Source organism: Vespula vulgaris, chromosome 12 (genome assembly GCF_905475345.1).
Source record: "Vespula vulgaris chromosome 12, iyVesVulg1.1, whole genome shotgun sequence".
Classification (NCBI taxonomy): Eukaryota; Metazoa; Arthropoda; class Insecta; order Hymenoptera; family Vespidae; genus Vespula; species Vespula vulgaris.
The window spans coordinates 1561987-1583617 of NC_066597.1; the positions used below are offsets into that span (position 1 = coordinate 1561987).

General features: G+C 30.4%; 1 protein-coding gene across 3 annotated transcripts in view; it reads left to right on the top strand.

Moving 5' to 3' along the window:
- The window catches only part of LOC127068172 (putative uncharacterized protein DDB_G0267716), a 38100-nt gene that overhangs the window by 10110 nt on the left and 6359 nt on the right, over nt 1–21631 (top strand). The window contains exon 1 of one of the 3 annotated variants that reach the window (XM_051003975.1): nt 189–1543. The exons of the other annotated variants lie outside the window; for them this stretch is intronic. Within the exon in view, the coding sequence (XP_050859932.1) occupies nt 1387–1543 (157 nt within the window). The 5' untranslated portion in view covers nt 189–1386. Of the gene's footprint in view, nt 1–188; nt 1544–21631 lie in introns of those variants that run through there. 3 annotated transcript variants of the gene reach the window in all.

Here is a 21631-nt window from a genome sequence, read left to right on the forward strand (position 1 = left end):
ACGTTAGTAATCGATATATTTACGGCGAGTGAAAATAGAATGTAAAAGACTCTACCTGTCTAAAAAAAAGAAAAGAGAGAGAGAGGGAGAGAGAGAAAAGGGAGAAAGAAAAAAAAAAGTAAAAAGTAAAAAAAGAAACGTAGATTTTATGGGTAATTTCAGAGTTCCGAACAAAAAAGTAAGCGTGAAAGAACCGAAAAAGGTTTTCGATCGGCTTCGACTTTCATTGAAAATAAAAGTTTGCGAGCTACGTGTATTAGAAGATACATGCGAATGTTCTTTCAACGCAATCCACGTGTGCGTGACGGAGATATTGCGACAGTATTTCTATATCTTCTTTACCACGATCTAAATATAAACCGAACGGACAATAATTTAAACTTTACTGAGATAGAACTCGCTTTAGAGAAGTTCTATCGATTATTTATTATCGAATAGAGATCGAGAAGAAGAACAAAAGAAAGAAGTAAAAGGTGAAAGGAAGATATATGAGAATCGTCGTCGAGAGGGAATTAATGATCCGAACGGTGCGTTTAGAAACGTCGAGAAAGTCATTGAAAAATGTTCGAGAACGCTGTTGTTATTTACGTTCAAATTTGGCGGCGATAAGGCGGGCTAAGTCACGTGGTCTGTTCTGCCGGCGCTCGTTACCCCTCTTGGCTCGCCGAACGCGTCGACCAATCAGGTCGCTTCGTTTGCTCGGCTCGCCCCGCTCCGTCGGCTTCCCCCACTACGCGCGCAGTTGCGTGCGCACCTCCGACCCGTGCAGTTGAGCGTAGATACGCCGGCGAGTAAAGAACTTGAGTATAGAACGACGTCGTTTCGCGTTGCGCTTGTTCTGTAAACAAGAAGAGAGGACTTTGGCGGACGATCGTCCAAGGCCCGTGGGCCGATATTATCGTACTCGGATAGTAGATTCTTGTGGAAGGAAGGTTCCCATTCGATTCGATTCGACTCGACTCGACTCGACTCGACTCGACTCGACTCGACTCGACACGATACGACTCAACGTGCCTACGTGATCCAACGGACGTGTATAAAAGCCACGCATATCCCTGCTTTTAGTGTTTGTCTCGCAACGAGATTTCAGCGGCAAAGAACGCACTTCTCGTATTTTTACTTTCTTTCTCCTTATTTTCGGTATCTCCTCTTAACTTCTCTACGAAATTCGTTAACGAAGTAATAGCATCGACGCGTATTAATTTGAATTTTAATATCGTGATAGACGAATTTTATATATATATATATACACACACATAGACATATTTTAACGAGTGTCCACGTCTTTCGACGTTGTTCCCGTCGACGAGCTTACTTTTTTTTTTCATTCGAAAGTACGTTAAAAATTGTGACAAAGTGGAAGGACATCTGGCATCCTTTTTTCTTATGCTTCCTGCTTCTAAGAAGAAGGAAGCCTCGCCGTTAAATATTAAACGCCGAGGACGCAGGACGTCGTCGAGATTAGAAAACAAGCAGAAGGGCGCGAAGATGTGGCTAAAAGTTCTCAGACAAAATATATCGCATCTGGCTCGTAGAGCTAAGGGTAAGATCACTAAAATACCATGCCATTTTCTTTTTCCTTCTCTTTTATCTGTTCTATAACCTTTCTTTCTTTTCTTTTTTTTTTCTTTTTTCTTTTCAACGTCCTTTCTTTTTCTATAGTTTCTCTCTCTCTCTCTCTCTCTCTCTCTCTCTCTCTCTCTCTCTCTGTCTCTCTCGTATCTTTTTTCGCGCGCTCTTTTCCTTCCCGTATAACTTCGTGTAATCTCGTAAATACTTCCTTCGATTTTTGTCGTTTTATCTTCTATCCTTTTTCCCGAACTTTACCGGAGACACTCGAAACAGATGCCATTTTGTATTCGACATGGTCGTCCCTTAACCAATTTAACGCGTATCCTCTCGGCGTATCGAATTTTCTAGGTCATTTTTTTTAGTTTTATTTTTATTTTCTATTTCGTTCTTCTTTTTTCTCCTCTCCGTCAAATTTATCGATCTTTTTAACACATCTTTCTTCTTCGGTGATAGAAGTCGATAGATCATTTTGAATCGGTATTTTCCCTTGAAATTCGGTTTGCCTTTATTACATACATATACTTGTGTGTGGGTGTATACGTATATTTATATATATGTGATATGTGGTGTGCGTGTGTTTTCATGCTTGGGATACAAGAAGACATATTACAGAGAATAAAAGCGGAAGCATACTATTTTTAGCTCATTACCATGGTACTCTCTCTCTCTCTCTCTCTCTCTCTCTCTCTCTCTCTCTCTCTCTCTCTCTCTCTCTCTCTCACTCTCTCACTCTTCTTTGGACATCGATCGAAATTATACCAAGTTGCAAAATTTTCATGTTTATGTAGTTAATGCTCTCGACATAATTTATACGAAATAATATAATTGATATAATTTCTGTTCGAATAATAATAATGACAATAATAATAATAGTAATAATAATAAATTACTCGTTCGTCAGAGAATTGAAGCTTGATATTATAAACATATTATTAGGTTATAGTTGCAATTAATAATATTTACCTAATGTGGAATAGGTACTTCATTTTTTTTTCTGTTTTGTTTCTCTCTATTCTCTCTCTCTCTTCTTTCTTTCTTTCTTTCTTTCTTTCTTGCTTTCCTTCTTTCTTTCTTTCTTTCTTTCTTTCTTTCTTTCTTTCTTTCTTCTTTCTGGGACATAGAAAGAGAGTCTCAAGCTGACTTTATGTATGTTGCTGCTGCGCTTAGCTTCGAAGCCGATCGATATCGAAGGAGTCGCGTGCTGGGTCAACGTAAAAGTAAGAGAAAAAAAGAAAGAGACAGAGAAAGAGAGAGAGAGAGAGAAAATGAAGAAAAGAAGAGTTTTCTTTTTTTCTTCTTAAACTCACTAAAAAGTACGTTCACTGCTGTGATGTCTCTTTACGTAGGACGACAACACAACGAGGACGATGACGACGACGACGACGACGACGAAGCTTCTAAACTCGAGATTAGGTGTCGTCTAATTTGAGGTCGTCTCGCGTTTCGCTTCATAAAAGCAAATCGTGGAATTTGCATTCGTTGCTTTTCATGTATGACTCTCTTTCTGAGTCATACCATATAACATAATGTCGTTTTATCAATCCGATGTGTATTCATCTTCTTTATTATTGTGTAATATAATATTTCTTTGATTCTTTATAACGTATAGAAAATTTGTCAATGAATGATATTGCGTTATAAAGAAATTATATAATATTCGTTGTGTGTGTATGCATTATTTATGGTAGTATAGAATTATTTTATTCCGTCAATTTATACTTGGTATAATAAGATCGTCTATATATCATTTAAAATTTATAGTATAATTAAATTATACTATATGAAGCTCTTGAGATATACATACATATATATATATAGCCAATTAATATAATTTATTATACTACTATTAATGATACTATAACTTCGATATTATATAATTTTGTTTATAAATACGGTAAAAAAATTCTTTTCTAGAGTATTTCTATTTAATTGAGATCGACGAGATCTATGATTAGAGAATTTTTTTCTTCATGCAAAATGCGTCTATAAAATAGAAAAGAGATTTACTTGTTTATATATGTATTCCATCGGATATAAGAAATATGCAAATATGATATACATATACGTACATACATAAATATGTACGTGCGATTGTTGACCGGGTTTCCTGCTATAGCACATGGAAATCGTTAAAACGTTTACGACTAGTTCGAAACGCTCGTAATTCGTGTTCTCTTTTCCTTTTCCTTTATTTTTTATTTTTTTTTATTTTTTTTTGTTTCCATCATCCGCGATATTACATACATATGTATGTACATATACATATTTATGGAAATGGTAAGAGTATATTTTATTTTTATTTTTCGTTCTTTTTATTCTTTTTTTTTTCGTTTATTATTATTATTATTTTTTTTTTATTTTCTCGTAATACATCAACCATATCAAAGAAGTTTACGTGGTTCGAAGAATTTCAAGGCTACGGGTTCTTCTCTTTTCTTTCTTTTTTTTCTCTTCTTTCTTTCTTTTTTTACCGTCTAGACAACGAGAATACGAGAGAGATCAGCTGACAAAACGTCAGGAATTTGTGTCACGTGCTTTTCAGACTATAACTTTGAAGAGATGAAAAAAAAATGTCGCTTTCGTTAAAGTCTCAAAAGGGTTAAGCCCATTTAAAGATCCTAGTTACTGCAAGCTAATCCGATGATACGTGACGATAGTCACGAAACGTTTGAACGTGTCCTCCTTCGATGATATCGAAACAAAGTCGATTTATTATTTTCGTTTAGTTTTCGTTGCTTTTATCTATTTATCTATATATCTTCCTTTCTATTTTTATCTTTTTATAGCTCGACTTTAATCGCCTTTTTCAACGAATCGTTGTCTTATCTATATGGTGTCCCACTTAAAGGGGAGAGAAAAGAAATATCACTTTTTATATAATTTTTTCTTTCTCTTACTGGTGATAGAAAAGCAACGTTTAATCTTTATTTTGACTACCAATATAAATCTCGATAATTTACGAAGAGGAACGCACAGGTTGAGTTCTCTTAAAAGCGATACTAAAAATAATATTCTACAACTACGAGTCTAGCAACTCTTTTTTTATAATTAATGGAAGGGAAAAAAAGAAATCAGCCTGAAAAAAAAATAGTCTCGAGAAAGGAAGAATTTGTAAAAATAATCTTAGAACTTTGCCTTTCTATTTCTCCTTATACGTACAGCTCGAAATTTTTTAAATTCAAACCTGTTCTTCCTCTCTCTCTCTCTCTCTATTTTTTTTTGGACCGATCTAATTAAATTAGAATACCCTTTTTTACCCGTCCGTCCCTTCTCGTTCCCATATAGAACATGATCCTTTATTGTGAGAAAAGTTTTAGAAATGAAAGCCAAGTGTTACATAAGGAAGAAGATTCACAGATGTAAAGGAGTTAGAAGATGAGTATTTCGGTCTGGCATATATGTAACTCGGATTTAAATTTCTCGTACGAATTCGATTCGACCTCGTTTTATCTCTACTATCCTATCGTCTCTATCTTTCATCTCACTTGCACATTCGTACTACTTATACACGCATACGCATACACACGTACGAAAAAGAGGGTAGGAGGGTAGAAGGGCTAGGATTGGGGGATGGGGAATAGGGTAGGGGTTGTAAAAGTTGCTCCAATTGCAACGGTTATCCTCTCTTCACGTAGAAACGTGCGCTGGTGCCTTTCTTCACAAAAGTATTCGTTTCAAAGCGAAAAGCACAGCACCCGTTAGAGAAGAGACTGTTTAGATTTATAATGGTGGAATGGAAAAAAGAAAAGGAAGAAAAAAGAGAGGGTGATATCATTGTGTTGACGCGATCGAAGTTGCTCTTTCACCCCCACTTTTTCTTTCTTTTATTTTTCTTCTTTCTTTCTTTCTTTTTTTCCCTACCACATTCTCTCGCATTCTCCCTTAGGTGACGATTTAATCGCGCGATCACAATAGTTATGATAAAGGAAAAAGATGAAAAGGGAGAGAAAAGTACTTAACGGGATGATTCTTCAGTCGTGAATTTAACCCTTTCCAGCGTGGAACTTTGAACGAAAAATACTTTGTTCTTTTTTTCTTTTTTTTTTTCCTTTTTTTTTTTTTATATTAAAGTTGAGATCAGAGAGTGAAATATGAGAATTAATTATTACTGTTATAATCAGAACATTTTCGTTGAATTATATTTCATATTATTTTTCTTTTTATATTAAATATATATATATGTATATAAAATGAGACACGCAAGAATTAGAAAATTAAACGAATTATAATATACGTCAAATTATTGTTCTTTTAATCTCAAATGGATAGAGAGTAAAACAAAAAAAAGGAAAAAGAAAATAAATATGAATAACAATGAAACGAGGTGTAACTAAAGCTGTATAAAAATCTTTATTTTTTGTTTCCTTTTTTCTTTCTTTCTTCTCTTTTTTTTTTTATACTACAAATCAATTTGAATGTTGTCGAAAGGGTTAATATTCATAAGAAATATAAGAGAAATAAATGCAGAGGGTTGAAAAAACTCGGCACGCGACTCCGGTTGTTCGCCTTGCATGTCGACAGAAAGGGTTGCGCCGTAAAGAGGGGGAAAACGTGTGTCGCTCGAAACCTTCGATCCTGGCATTCGATCCGGAACACCAGCGGCGATCGCACGTGCTACTTCAGTTTCTTTCCTTCTCGTTCCCCACCCTCTTGCCCACCCCCCTCTCTATATCTTTTTTTCACGCGACTCATATGAATGCATTTATCGGCCGTCGACACGAACACCTTATTGTTAATTTATGTTCTCTTTTTCTTCTGCTGTTTTTTCTTTTCTGTTTATTATTATTATTATTATTATTATTATTATTATTATTATTATTATTATTATTATTATTATTATTATTATTATTATTATTATTATTATTATTATTATTATTATTATTATTATTATTATTATTATTACTTTTTTTTTACGATTTCCTAGGAAACAATTATATTAAACAATTTTGGACTTGGGAGAAAAGAAAGAGAAAAAGATTTTTTTTTTATCAACACGTATATGTAATACATTTTTGTTTGTTATCATTTTTACGATTGTTATTATTAAACTGAAAGATTATTAGAAATTCTAGTATCAGAGAACAATTTCTTAAAAAAATGACCTTCGACGGATTCCTGGTATCTTCGAGTTATTTTCAGGTCTATAAAATCGGGTAACGCAATTTGTCAAGCTGACTTTTTGACTTTTTTTTTTCTTTCTCTCTCTCTCTCTCTCTCTCTCTCTCTCTCTCTCTCTTTCTCTCTCTCTTTCTTTCTTGTTACCAATGAAATTCGTATTGGTCAGTGATTATGCAAATAATCTAACTAAAGATCACGTGAGAATCATGAAATTATTTAGATTATTAATACGAACGAATTTAATTTAAGAGATTGTATAATCGAAAATTGATTTTCAACAAAATCCTATTTGCGCAGCTTATTAAATTTATAAATAATTGTAAAAGAAATTTATTTACAATTTGAACGGAATCATGAGCACGCATACATATTTATATTTCTCCTTATCTCGTTCTTATCAATTTTGTATGGATTTTCGTCTTATCGTCGCTTGATACGCAATACGATTTTCGGTGAAAATCTTTAATCTCAAAAAAATTCACGTTGTTATCTGTCTTTCTGCGCTTCTCTCCTTTCCCCCTCTCTCTCTCTCCATTTATCTTTTTTTTTGTTTTGTTTCTTTTGTTTCTTTTTTTATCTTGTAATCTAATTGAATTAACAAACATACAGTTTTTTATTACATTTGTTATTAATGATTAGAGAAATGGAAAAAAGTTGAGGATAAAAGTTCTTTTTTTTTTTTTTTATTTTACAAACAATTATGATACCCCCCTCTAAAAAAGAAAAAAAGAGAAAGAAAGATAGTCTCGAGAATCCATGTTTGTTATTTATGATTATCAGTGTTATCGTATGTGTTCAAAAGAGATATTTTCATGGCTTGTATGCACTTGCCGCTTCTATAATAAGAATACTAGGAGTCCAGAGTTGAAAATATCTTGGTGTTTACGATGTATCAGATAAAACGTAAAAATGATCTTATTTTCTCTGTGAATGTATATACCATATACATATACAATACGTACAAAAACAAAGCGTGATAATCAGAAAGCGGGATTTAATAAAAGAGAGGGAGAAAGAGAGAAGAGTGAGAGAAATACTTGTTATCGTAATACCAAGAGTTATCTAGACGAAGCTCTTTACTTTTGTCGTTAGGTCGTTCTTCGTAATCATTCGAAAGGTCACACTCCGGCGTTTTTTTTTCCTTTTTTTTAGAAATCATGATCTCATCACAACAATAATACGTGTTCAGAAAAAATTTGCAATAATATTTTACGCGAGAAAATTTTTTTCACAAATATACCGAGCAGAGTTTTATGTTAAGCGAATTGACTTAAAGTTTAGTTGATTTTAAAGTTATCTTCCATTTCAATAAAGATCATGAGTCTGTTTGGACTTAATTGCAATTACAATAATCTTTTTAATGAAAAATTTACAAGTATTCGTAAACTTTCATAGCTATGAATTAATTATTAAATCAAACTAAAATTCAGTTGACATTAGAAATATTGATATAAATTTACAAATTTTCAAAATAATGATTAATCGACAAATGACGAATTATTTTTGTTATTGTAATTATTGTACGTGTTATTGCGTTCGTGAAAATTATCGTGATTCATAATTAGTTAAACAAGATTTATTTCGGAATGAAAGCAGAGATATCGATTAGAAATAATAATGAAAAGAAATTGATTGATAAAAAGTTGACCTCTTTTGTTATTATATATATATTATTTTTTTCTCTTTTTTTTTTTTTTATATATGGAGAGGCCTCAATATGTCAGAGAGTTTGAACTTTCGCCAATCTTGTTCGGCCCACATTCAAGCAAGCGAATAGAATAGGATAGAATGAAATAGAATAGAATGAAATAAACTAGAATATAATATAATAGAATAGGATGAAAAGTTCAATAAAAATTGTGTCATATAAAATTCTGTTATATTTTTATAATTTAAAAAAATATGTCATCCTTCGTTATTTAAGAATACGTTCATACATAAATCTATGCATCCGTGTGACCCAATTCGATGCAAAATACGTAGATAGTGTTTCGGAAAATAGTTTGACGTTAGCCGCAAAAATATAATAATAAACAAAAAATATATGATATAAAAATATGAATAATAAAGAATATAGATTATATTTGAATAGTTTTATTTAATGATGTATACGTGACTATGATATTAATGGTGGGAGATTTGTTCCAAGGTCATCGTAAAGTAGAATAATTATCATTACGATATTGCGTTTCGTTTGATCGATTATCCTTTGAAACGTTCGTTTGAAATATTTTTTGATATTTTTTTATATTCGGGGGAATTACTGCGTAGTATACATTTAAACGGAACATACTGCGTGCGTATATGTGTACGTCATATGGAAAGAAAGAGAGAAAAAGAGAGAGAAAGAGTAAATACTCATACTATCGATGGTATATATCTATCGTATCAGTTTCGAGGGAAACCAGTGACCACCACACAGGTAATTCGAAACACCGTCGATATCGCGGTATCCTTGTGCTATTCGATAGATTGCAACGAGTTTCCTTTCTATCTTTTCAACGAATTTGTTACTTCCTTTGAATTACTCATTATCTGTAATAGGTTTTTTCTTCTTTTTTTTTTTTCTTTTTCTTTATTTTTTTTCCAGAAATTCTAACACAATTCTTTCCATATTTTATTTAACAATTTCAACATCTTTCATTACATTTTTATTATTTCAATTTTGTATGTATGTACGTGTGTGTGTGTGTGTGTTCGTGTTAGTTTTTTTCTTTCTTTCTTCTTTTTTTTTTGTTTTCTTATATTAACATTCGTTTCTAAACAATCTGACATAACTTTATAAAGAATTAATCGGAGATAATTTAATCGGAGAGAGAACAAAATAAAAAAGTAAACAACGACAGATAAAAAAAAATATAATGATATCAGATGATTCACAGTCGGTATTCAAGATTCATTCTCTTATCATAGAATAGAGCAACTCACGTGCGATTTGATCAAGAAATCCCGCCGACCAATACGATGATGATTCATTATTAAACGTCTTTCAAAGTGAATCATCGATTTCTTGTGATCGTTATGAGATCTTTTTCTACCGGAAAAAAGGGGGAAATTACGTTTGAGAATAGAAAGATCCGTTCGATTTATATTTAAATTAAAGTTCTAATTGGCAATGTGTCATATTGTTGTAACGAACGTTTTCCTCGTACGTATGCACGTCCGAGGGAAACGAATCAACTGGTGGCCTAAATTCTTTCAACGTTCGATTTTCTATTAAAATACTCGAATTCGAATTTCGAGTTAGTTTGAACGATTGGGGAAAAAAAAAACGAAATTACAAAAAAGCTTTTACAGATTTATCTTTCGATTCAATTTTTTAATATTATTTTAACAAATGGATTTTTGATGATTATATATATATATATAAAAAAAAAAAAGAACGAGAAAGTCGATATGCAAATATATTTTTCAATCATTTGTACAGGTGTAAAGGGTGTGGATCGGATTTTAAAAATTAATTATTATTTTATATATATATATTTTTTTCAGGACATTTTAGACAAATCTTTTTTCGAATGATAAAAAATATTTCTAAACCTGCAATTATAAAATCTGAATGAAAGAAATCGGAGCGTTGAAAATTCTCGATTAATCGATTTGTGAAATCACTTGGGAGTTTTTGTTCTTTTTCGATCGGTCCCTTACGTATTATAAAAATAATCGTCTAAGAGGAATAAGATTAACAAACAAGCAAGCAAGCAAAAAAAAAAAAGAGAAAAAGAGAAGGAAGAAGAAAATACTGTAATATCTTTTTTTTGCCTTTTTATTCTTTTTCCTTTTCTTTTCTTTTTTTCTTTTCTTTTTTCTTTCTTTTACAAAGAGTATATTATCGTTTTAATGTAAAAGATGAAAAAGGTCAAGATATATTTAGAACATAGACGGTGCCGATCGATTATTATCATCGTCTAAGATTAAATCCTTACAAAATGTTATATAAGAGTCCTTCATCTTCTTCTCGTTCATTTTTCTATTTCTTTTTTTTTCTATATATCTTTTTTTTTTTTTTTTTTTTAACGTTAACGTTACAATCTATCAGCAATCTATTGCAAAGAAAATCGTACAAAGAGCGCAAGGTTTTTATTTTTAATCGTCGTCGTCGTCGCCGTCGTCATTATCATTATCATCATCATCATCATCATCATATTTAACTCGTGAAATAAACTACGTCGATCCTCGGAACACATCTTTTATATTGCATCGGGACGGATTAATTATTATTATACGTTTAGCTCTTAATATCGTTATCGTGTTATCTCTTAAAACGACCAACGCGTAACAAGAATCTTGACCGATAATCTAAATACACAAAGAGAGGATTAATATCGTTCTACGAAGGATATATTTTTCTCTCTCTAACTCTCTTTTTTCTTTTTCTATTATTTGATGAAATGAACTCTTGAAATAATTGAAATAATTTATGCGAAATAGACGTATGTAATTTAATATGTCAAAGTTTCTCTAATGAACTATTTTCTCTCTCTCTCTCTCTCTTTTGATATCTTTTTTTGTCTGTCTCTCTCTTTTTCTTTCCCTTTCTTTTTCATTTTTTTTTTCTTTTTTATCGAACGATAAAGAATCGAGGATTATTATCAAGTTGAGAATAGTTAGTATTATTGTATCGTTGAAAGAGACGAGAATAGAAGACCTCCAAAGTAATTCTATACATCAAGTCGATATAATATAACGTGTATAGTTATACTTATAGGAACAAGGAGAGTTTTCAATGTATCTCTCTACTACCGGGTATATAGGAAAAACGTAAAAGAAATATGAAATATATTGTTGCAATATTCAATGAGATATAATATATATGTGTATATCAATGATATATAATATACATATAATATATATGTGTATATCAATGATATATAATATACATACATACATACATACATACATACATACATACATACATACATACATACATACATATATGCATACATATATATAGTTTTGAATCAATGTTATTTTTTAGCTTCAACTTTTTTCTCTCTCGTTCTTTTTAATTTTTCTTTATATTTTTAGAAGACATGAAGAGCTAGCTTTCTTTCTTTTTTTTTTTATTTTCTTTCAACGATGCAATTTTTGTAACTTCTGTTTAAAAGTATATTAAGAAAGAAGATATTTTCGTCAATACTGTCAACGTAGCCATTTATTTATCCCTTTTATTTTTATTTAACATTTTCTCCTTCGGACATGTGATGCTATATGATGCAACGTTATGTTATTTTTAAAAATAACAATAATGAATCAAAATTGTAGATCTCGATCGCTATAAATTATTATAGATTATCGTAATCGTTAAACGTTAGTTGATACGTATCGATCGAAGAAAATGTCGGTGAGTTACTATCAAAGACGACACATCTTCTTAGGACTTTGACCGTCGATGATCGTCATCGCGTCACGGATGCGTCTAGTAGAATAATTGCCATTCTTCCGACAGGTTGTAATGCTATTAACGGACTCACTAGAAATATAAATAGCTATTAAATCGTAATACGTAATCCGTTGCTTGCTCCGACAGCAAGTGCATTGTTCAGGATTTATTCACCTTGCTTCTTTCTTGACGTGTTCAATCGTGGACATATATATATATATATATATATATATATATATATATATATATATACATACACATACATACATATACACACATACTAAGATCTCCCGCAATTAGAGCGATCCTCGTGGCCTCGTATTTGCCTCTAGGCATCATGCTGGAATTCTAATTACGTGTGTTCACCTATCTACACACATCTATATACATGTAGTACATACACAGTGATAAAAGAAAATCCTAAATCATCTTTAAAATTTAATCGGATCGATCGATTTAATGATTAAATTCTCTTTTCTTCCATCTTGATGATCTTTATAATGATATTGTTAAAATTATCTAGATTTTTTCTACACACACACAGATATATATATATATATATATAGAATGGAATGGAAATTAAACGACAACTCTTTGATATATTCATTCTCTAATGAATAATTTCGAATCTCATCGATAGAATAACATTCATTTTAATATATATACTATATCCAAATAATTTTCTTCTTTTCTTTTTATAAATTCATGAAGTAAAACAATGATCGAGAATTATCTCGGTAATAAAAATAAAATGAGATCGTTTTAATAGATATCTTATATAAGAAATTTTCAATTGTATACAAAAATAAACAATTATTATATCCATCTATCTATCTATTTAATAATTTCATCATTATATATCTAATTCCATTGTAATGAATATTATAATTTTCGACGATGCCCTTTTATTTTCTTATTGACAAGTGTGAGAAAAATTGTTTGATAAATTACATCGTAATTGAAATAATTATAATTTCATTAGTCGTGTATGGTCAAATGGAATGGAAGAAGGAAGGTTATTTCATTATCTCGTATCATCGTATATTAATTTGAATTGTCTTTTATGCAAAGACGACGACGACGACGACGACGACGATGACGACGACAACCGGCTCTCTTCCTATCAACTCCATCTTCGCTTTTCAAAGTGTCGTCCGCACGCGCGATATGAATCCATTAAGTGCACCTCGAGCCGATGAAATTATAGCGTGCTACTGCGCCAATATCGCGCGAGCGCATTCACTCGCTCCCTTCTTGAATAATGCATGAACCCATTTGGTAGTCTTCTAGTTCTTTCTCTCTCTCTCTTTCTGTCCTTCTCTCTCTCTCTCTCTCTCTCTCTCTCTCTCTCTCTCTCTCTTTTACTCCTTTCCCTCTGGCCGGAAGCTTTTTTTTTCCTTTTTTCCCCCCTTTTTCTCTCTTTTTTCCCTTTTTCCTTTTTTTCTTTTTTACGTCCACGGAAATACAGATCGCGAACGAACGAACGAACTCACGTGCAACTGAAGTACAGGGCGGACCAAAAGTTCCTAAGTCGTTTTAAAAATCGATTAGATAAGTACTCCCTCTCTCGAAACGTTTCGTTCTTTTAATCGGCACGTAGTTTTTCTTTTCTTTTCTTTTTTTTCTTTTTTTCTTAGTGAAAATAAATATATATAGTGTTGCAAAAAAAAATATATAGTTTGCAAGAAAAGTAGATCATAAAGAATTGATTTTTTTTTTTTTTTAAATCATTTAAGATTTTTTAAATCATTTTTTTTAGGAGAGTCTATCTAGGAACTTTTGATCCATCCTGTACATATATATGTATGTATATATATATATATACATGTTTGTATATGTATGTATGTCACGTATGTACAACTCACGTTTGGCATTCGTGTCCTTCGGTTGAAAGTAACCTTCGAAGGAGAGTAGAGCTTCTCCCTTTTATTATTCACTTCGAAGGTACGTTCCTTTTGTAGTAGTTCGTTTGTGAAAATAATTTTGATGAAAGATTTTTTTTTTCTTTTTCCTTTTTCTTCTTCAATCATTTCTCCATGCACAAGATAAATGCGTAGAAATTTGAAAGGACTCACCGTTATTTTTTTCTCTCTCTCTAGGATTAATTTTGAAAAATCTATGATATAAAATCTGTAGTATATACGATTAATTTTTAATGGAAAGGAGAAAATAATTTATGATCTTTCTCTTTCTTTCCTTTCCTTTCTTTTTTTTTTGTATATTACTTTATTTTTACTTACAATAACAAGAAGTTGGTAATGAAAGACGAACGTTCGACGTGGGGAAAAAATACTAAGTTTTTTAAAAGATGAAGAAAGGATAAATAAAAAATTAATTAAAAGCTAAAGTTACGCGATCGAAGTTTTCATTACTTTGTAAAAAAAGTATCGACATAGTTCGACGTTATTTTTTTTTTGCCTTTCTTTCTTTTTTTTTTCGATCGAGCAACAATACATTAATTTTGATTAGATCTAATAAAATGATGAAAATATTTTATCATGTGTTTTCGTAATTAAAAACATTGTTTCTATTTTAAACATTACGTGGCCGTCGGTTGCGAGTCAACCAACGTCATGAAACAAAGTCACTAGTAATTCAGTAAATACATATATACATACATGTACATATATATAAACACATTTAGTATACTCGTATTAATGAATCATGTTGTAGACATTCGAATGTATTATTGCTATGACTTGAGGTCTTTAAACGGTTTCAATGATCGCACCTAAATTATATAGTCGATTTCTAAACGACAGTCGATACCATAACGTTTTATTCTCCGATCGAAATTACTAATTAGACTGATAATTAAGGAAATAATATTTTTCGATTATGTTAAATGTCAATCATTTTCTCTTTTCTCTTTATCCTTTCTTTTTTTTTTTGTCGTTTTTATATTATTCTATTCAATATATCAGTTGAAAATAAAAGTCTATTAGTATGCAGATGTTAGACGAAAGCTAGATTTATTTTCTAACGGGCTCTCATTCTTGCAATTAGATTTCTCTGTAATTGGATATAGATATTATATTATCATTATGGACATTTTAATGTGAATGTATTATTCATATAAGTATCTATTGGATATCGACAATTATATTATATTTAACAAACGAAATTTCTTTATAAAAAGTATATATACGTTTATCTGTCTTTTTCGTTGATAATTACAATCGAACGAGTTAATAATGTCGCTTTTAATTAGCTTTCTCATTAAATCTCTCTCTCTCTCTTTTTTTTTCTTTCTCTTTCTTGCATCTTCCAATTAAGTTGCGTGCATCTTTTTAATTTTATTATTAGAAAATTTATTATGAGATTTTAATACCTTTGTCTATTAATTTTATATAAATTATTTAACAATATATTAAGAAAATTGTATTCGTATAGAAATATTAGAGGAAATATAATAATAGTTTTCTTGAAAACCTAGCAATGGCAATTCATACGTTGCAGAGACATTCTTAATTTGTATCGTCTCTTATAGATATTCTATATAAAACAATACTTTTTTTCTTTCTAAAGACATTTGGTCCTTTTTAAAAATTCGTAGTCTCGTACGAAAACGAGAGATTATCTATCCTATATTAATTTACAAAAGTATCGCGTATGTACAAATTACAAACATAGACTTAATGTATCTTTTAGATCAATATAGATAATAGAATAACGTGGTTAGATCAATATAACAAAATAATATTTAATCGAAATTACATCGTAACGCCTCGAATAAATAAGATAAAAAGAGAAAAAGAAAAAGTGATCGATCGATACTCGCAAGTTTTGATAAATTATTATTTTAAAGGAATATTTTAATAATTATAATATGCATATATACGTATAGTTTTAGTATGTTGCTTTTGTTACAATACATGGATTAATAAGTACGTGGATACGTACTTACACATTTTTACACACATACGCACATTTGAAAAATGTAACTTAGCTTTTCTTATCTCGTCGTTTCGTTAATGATCGTTATCGTGAATTCATTCGTATCCTTTAAAAGCAACGAGCCGTTAACTCCCACCAGTAAACTCGTCCGTTATCTTATCACAATGGAAGTCGATACCTTATGGCTTAATATTGGTCATTATAGAGGACAATAACTCAAAGTTGGAACGGGCAAACAAGCAATGGGATGCCTGAGAACAACATGTAGGTGGTCTACGAAGAGGAAACCCTTTAATTACTACGACAAGGGCCGAAGGAAACAATGGCTTTGATCGTTACGACCCATGCACTTACTTAATTACTATAAGAAAAAGGAGAAAGGGAGATAGAAAAGGAGGAGTTCTTCTTTTTTTCTTGTTCTTTTCCTTTTCTTTTTTCTTTCTTCCTTTCTTTCCTTCTTTTTTTGTTGTTATAAAAAATTCGTCTCGCAAATTTGATTTCTCACGAAATTTATTTAATCAAACATAAGAACGTCGAAAGTTCAGCCCATTTAACTTTTGATTGCGCTTGATGAAGTTGACCCCAATTTCGTATCTTCTCAGTTTGTTAAGCACCTTGGATATATAGTCGATGGTGGTAGTATATCTCTTACGACTTCTCTTCCGAGTTTATCCTTCGACGATGATCCTGAAATTTTACTCGATTAAAATTTTTTTCATTTCCTCAAAAAAGATGTTCCTTTTTAGTTATTTGTTCCTTATTTTTCTTTTTTTTGTTCTCTTTCTTCTTTCTTCTTTGTTTTTTTTTTTGTACGATCGAACAAAATTTCTTGCTCAAGATCGTCGATCGTAAAAATTGATTACATTTCTTTTTTTTTTCTTTATTTTTTACTTTTTCGAAACTTTTCAGATTAATTTTTCGTTTGGATTATCAAATTATACGGGTCTAGATGGTTAACTTGTTACTAGATTATTAATAAGTTTAAATATGATCCTAGAAAGGTGTAATTGATTTTTTAATATCAATTACACCTTTCTAGGAACTTCGGAACTCAGTTTTGATTACGGCTGTACTTCTTTAGGATTTAACTTAATTGTCAGTGAAATCGTATATCCTGTACAACAAGTAAGTTTCTTCTTTGGAATCTGGGTAGAGGTACAATATATATATATATATATATATATATATATATATATATATATTTATTCGTGATATATATATATATATATATTCATGATACATATATATATATATATATATATATATATATATATATATTCTTGTTTAGAGGATTGTCCTGTTGGATTTGATACTGGAAAGTATCTTTGGTAGAGAATCACAAAGAGAGAGAGAGAGTTTAGAAAGAAAATATTTCTAATATTCTAATGTGTTATTTCTCTAAACTAGAGACTTTCTATGTTTTCTAACTAGATAGAACATTTGTAGAAAATTTCTACAGCTTCTTTTTATTTTTTATTTTTATTCGTTTTTTTATTTTTCAATCGTTTGTATTAGATTTCACTACCTTATAAGTATAGAAATCATTTTAAACGTACGATTCTAAGGAAATAAAACGATAAGAAGATAAAACTAATGAAAATTTTTATAGATTTATTCTACAGTATCTAACAGTATTACGTGATATGTATTTCGAGGTGCTAGAAATCGAAGTGATAAAATAATTGTGAGGAAGAAAGAGAACAGAAAGAAAAAAAAAAACGGAGAATATGGAAAGAAATCGAAAGGATATATTGAAAAGATATTGTATCGAAATAAGAAAATTGCATCATTTGTAACGTATAATAGGTATTTCTTTGCAATAATGCATTAGCATAGTCACATGTAATCGATGACTGCAAACCAAACTGAAAACGTCCGCGTATACGCAAGTCCCTGACGTAAATTTACACGCGTGCCTTTGCTAAATATAAATTCCGTTCACCAGCACCTTGCGTAGAAACACGACGATTGTTAACGTCACGAGGTGACTATAGGGAGGGAGAACGAGAGAGAGAGAGAGAAAGATAGAGAGAGGAAAGATTAGAAAGACGTTAGGCACGTAACTCTCTTATCGTCACATTTATCAAAGTTCTACAAATAACGTCGTTTAATAGTTCATCCGTCCTAAATTATTTTTCCTTTTTTGTTTTTTTTACACTTCCGTTCTTTAAACGTATCATCTCGTGTCGATTAATTAATTTTTTTTTTTTTTAATATTCGTATTTTTAAGAGGAAAGAAGAAAAAAGAGGAAAAGAGGCAAAAGGAAAGAAAAACCAAAATGAAATAAAAATTGTGAGAATGAATGAAATAAATGATTTTTTTTGTAAGATCGTATCTCGCGTTATTTTTTAGGATTTTTTTTTCATGTTTCGTTTTATTTTATATATATATATATATATATATATATATTTCTTTTTGCGAGAAAACAAAATATACATACACATAGAAAATATACATCACGACGTAAACTGTTATATATTATATATAAAATAACTTTGGTAATAGTAACATAGAAATTCACTTGTGTTGCGTACACGTGACGATCTCCGTTTAATTTTCTATCATTTAACACCGCTTCGTATGAGGTCAAAGTTTATGCGAATACGTACGTAGAACCGATGTGCTTTTATTCGCGAGATATACGAGCAGCGTATTATCGTTGCGTATGAAAAATGACGACGTAGAGATTCTCTCGAAATAGAAAAAATAAAGAAAACAAAAAAGAGAGAGAGAGAGAGAGAGAGAGAGAGAGAGAGAGAAAGGGAGAAAAAAAATTGAAAAAAATTATTTCAAGAGGAAAAAACAAAAGCGAAATATAAACCACTTTGCGTACACGTGCGCAAAATTCATAACTATTATATATAGCATGTATTTGAAATCGCGTCAATCTTAATGTTAAAAAAAAGGGAAGAGAGAAAAAAAACAAAGAGAGAGAGAGAGAGAGAACAAGGAGAGAGGAAGAGAGAAGGGCAAAGATCGAAATAAAAAAATTTTTCTTTCCTTCTGCGTTAATTGATTATGTGAAAGTCATTAAAAACTTCAAGTCAAAGTTTTTATAAACGGCACAATTATTATTATTATTATTATTATTATTTTTTTCTCTTTTTCTTTTCTTTTTTTTCCTTTTTTAATTTCTTTTTTCCTTTCGCAGACGTCAGAATACATCTGACTTCTCGTTCCCATGACAGTCATATGTCCTCGACATATTTATCGCGTGCAACCACGGTAGAACGTGCTCGCCAACACGTACACATATATGTAGATATATACGTTACTATCTCGAGTATATATATATATAGTATATATATATATATATATATAGCATGTATATACGTATCTATATACGTATCTATATACGTCTCTACATAAATGAAATCACATTAAAATCTACGATGATAACACAGTACGAGATACAAAGAGTGTCGAAGAGATCCTAATCGTTCAGTTGAGATTGTTAAGAAAGAGAATATACGGTTCATCTTCAGCTTCCGGTTTTTAATCTATTTATTTGCACTAGTTCGTATAAGTGCGTGTATTTGTGAGTGTATGTCTTCTCTCTCTCTCTCTCTCTCTCTCTCTCTCTCTCTCTCTCTCTCTCTCTCTCTCTCTCCCTCTCTCTCTTTCTCTCTCTCTATTTTTCTCTTTCTCCGTATATGTACGTACACATATATATACACGTACATAAATAGATATTGCATTAATGTATGTGTTAGACTACGCAGACATCTAGTTTAGGATTATTTATCTTCTGGATATCTAATTATTATTCCGACCTTGAATGCATTAATGTCGTTGGACTATACATAGATCATTATATTTAATGATTCATAATAGATATTTACGTATATACACATATAGATATATATTTATATAATTTTTATGAAAATTTGCAGATATTTTGCAATATTATTTAGCGTATCGTACGTTCGATAATGTTCGAGTATGTTCGAATTTGGTTTGGATCCATTATGCGTGGGCATTTAAAAGAATTTCTAAATCGTGTATGTACGTATTTACGTGTGTTACATCTTCGTACATATGTATGAAGATGATATATATATATATATATATATATATATATATATATATATATCTTTATATGCATATACGTAAATAGATATATTTATATATGTATATGTATTTAAATACGTGCGTATCTACGTATGCGTCGACCTTCGGCATCGTGCCAACGGGTGAGAACTACTATCAAAAACCAATAGGAGTGAATGAAATTCGAAATACTCTTGATTCTCTTCTCGTCAATTAGAAATTTCGATATATTTTATTTTTCGAATATATATTGTGTTGTATTATGTTAAATTTTAATATATATATATATATATATATATATATATATATATGTTTATTATATGTGGTTCTATAACATATTTGATGTAGCTTAAATATTATCTTTCGTTCTCTCTTTCTCTTTCTCTCTCTCTCTCTTTCTCTGTCTGTCTTTCTCTTTCATTAGAATATAATAGAAATGTTGTGAGGATAATAGAATAGTAGAAATATTTTTAGAACGAGTAGAATTGTAATATTGTTAATAATAGAATAGTAAAAATATATTTTGAACGAAGAATAGAAATTTATTACTATTAATAATGGAATAGTATAAAATTGTTATATTAATAAATGTGAATTTACGATTATTAATAGTAGAGAAAGATTCTGATTAAGTAATGAAAAATTGTATCATTCATGATATGTCAAATTTTTTAATATCGCGTAGTACAAGATCGTTACTACCTAATCTATATTTTAATGAGAAAAGTTATCGAAATTGATTAGAAAGAAAAATGATAGGAAAGCTATTGGAATATGCTATATCTATCTGTAATCTCTTTACATTTGCAAAAATTGCGCATTTATGTGGAATAGAGATAATACTAATGAGTTTTCCGTCTCTAAGTATAATAGATAATAGTTTTTCAGTGCAATACATTCATACGTAGAAAATACCAAGGTTTTTTCTTTTTGTTTTCTTTTTTTTTTTCTTAATCAATTACATTTTTTTTTTTTTTTTAAGACAAGACCAATTCTTTTTTATTTCTCTCTCTCTTTTTTTTTTTTTAAATTAGACAAAAGCCTTGCTTGTAGTTTTATTATTGGAAAAAAAGAAGCAAAGAAAAAATACAAACAAATTAGTCTAAGAGGTTTCGAAAAAGAGTAATTGATTTTTAAAATCATCTAAGAACTTACAGCCTATCTTGTTTATACGTAGAACGTATAATAGAAATCATAAATCAATAATATAAATCGATAAAGTAAATTTCCAATGAAATATTTTCTGTTAAACGTTATAAACGAAAATTATCTTACTCGTTGCACCTGTTGCAAGTGGTTATTACGTTTATTCGAATATTACGTTCTCGATTGAAATACGAAAACACTTTTGAAAAAGTTGAAAACTTCTTATACAAATACTCACATACTTGTTATTGTGTACTATGACGTTAATGTTTTAATGAAATTAATATGATTTTCAAGTTTCTCTCTCTCTCTCTCTCTGTCTCTCTCTCTCTCTCTCTCTGTCTCTCGTTCTGTCTGTCTCTTTAACATTGTTAGGAAAGCGAACGACGTACACACTAGGATCTTTTGTAATACCAGATGGAAGTATTCCAACTTCAATAATTTCGTATAAACAAAATACAACG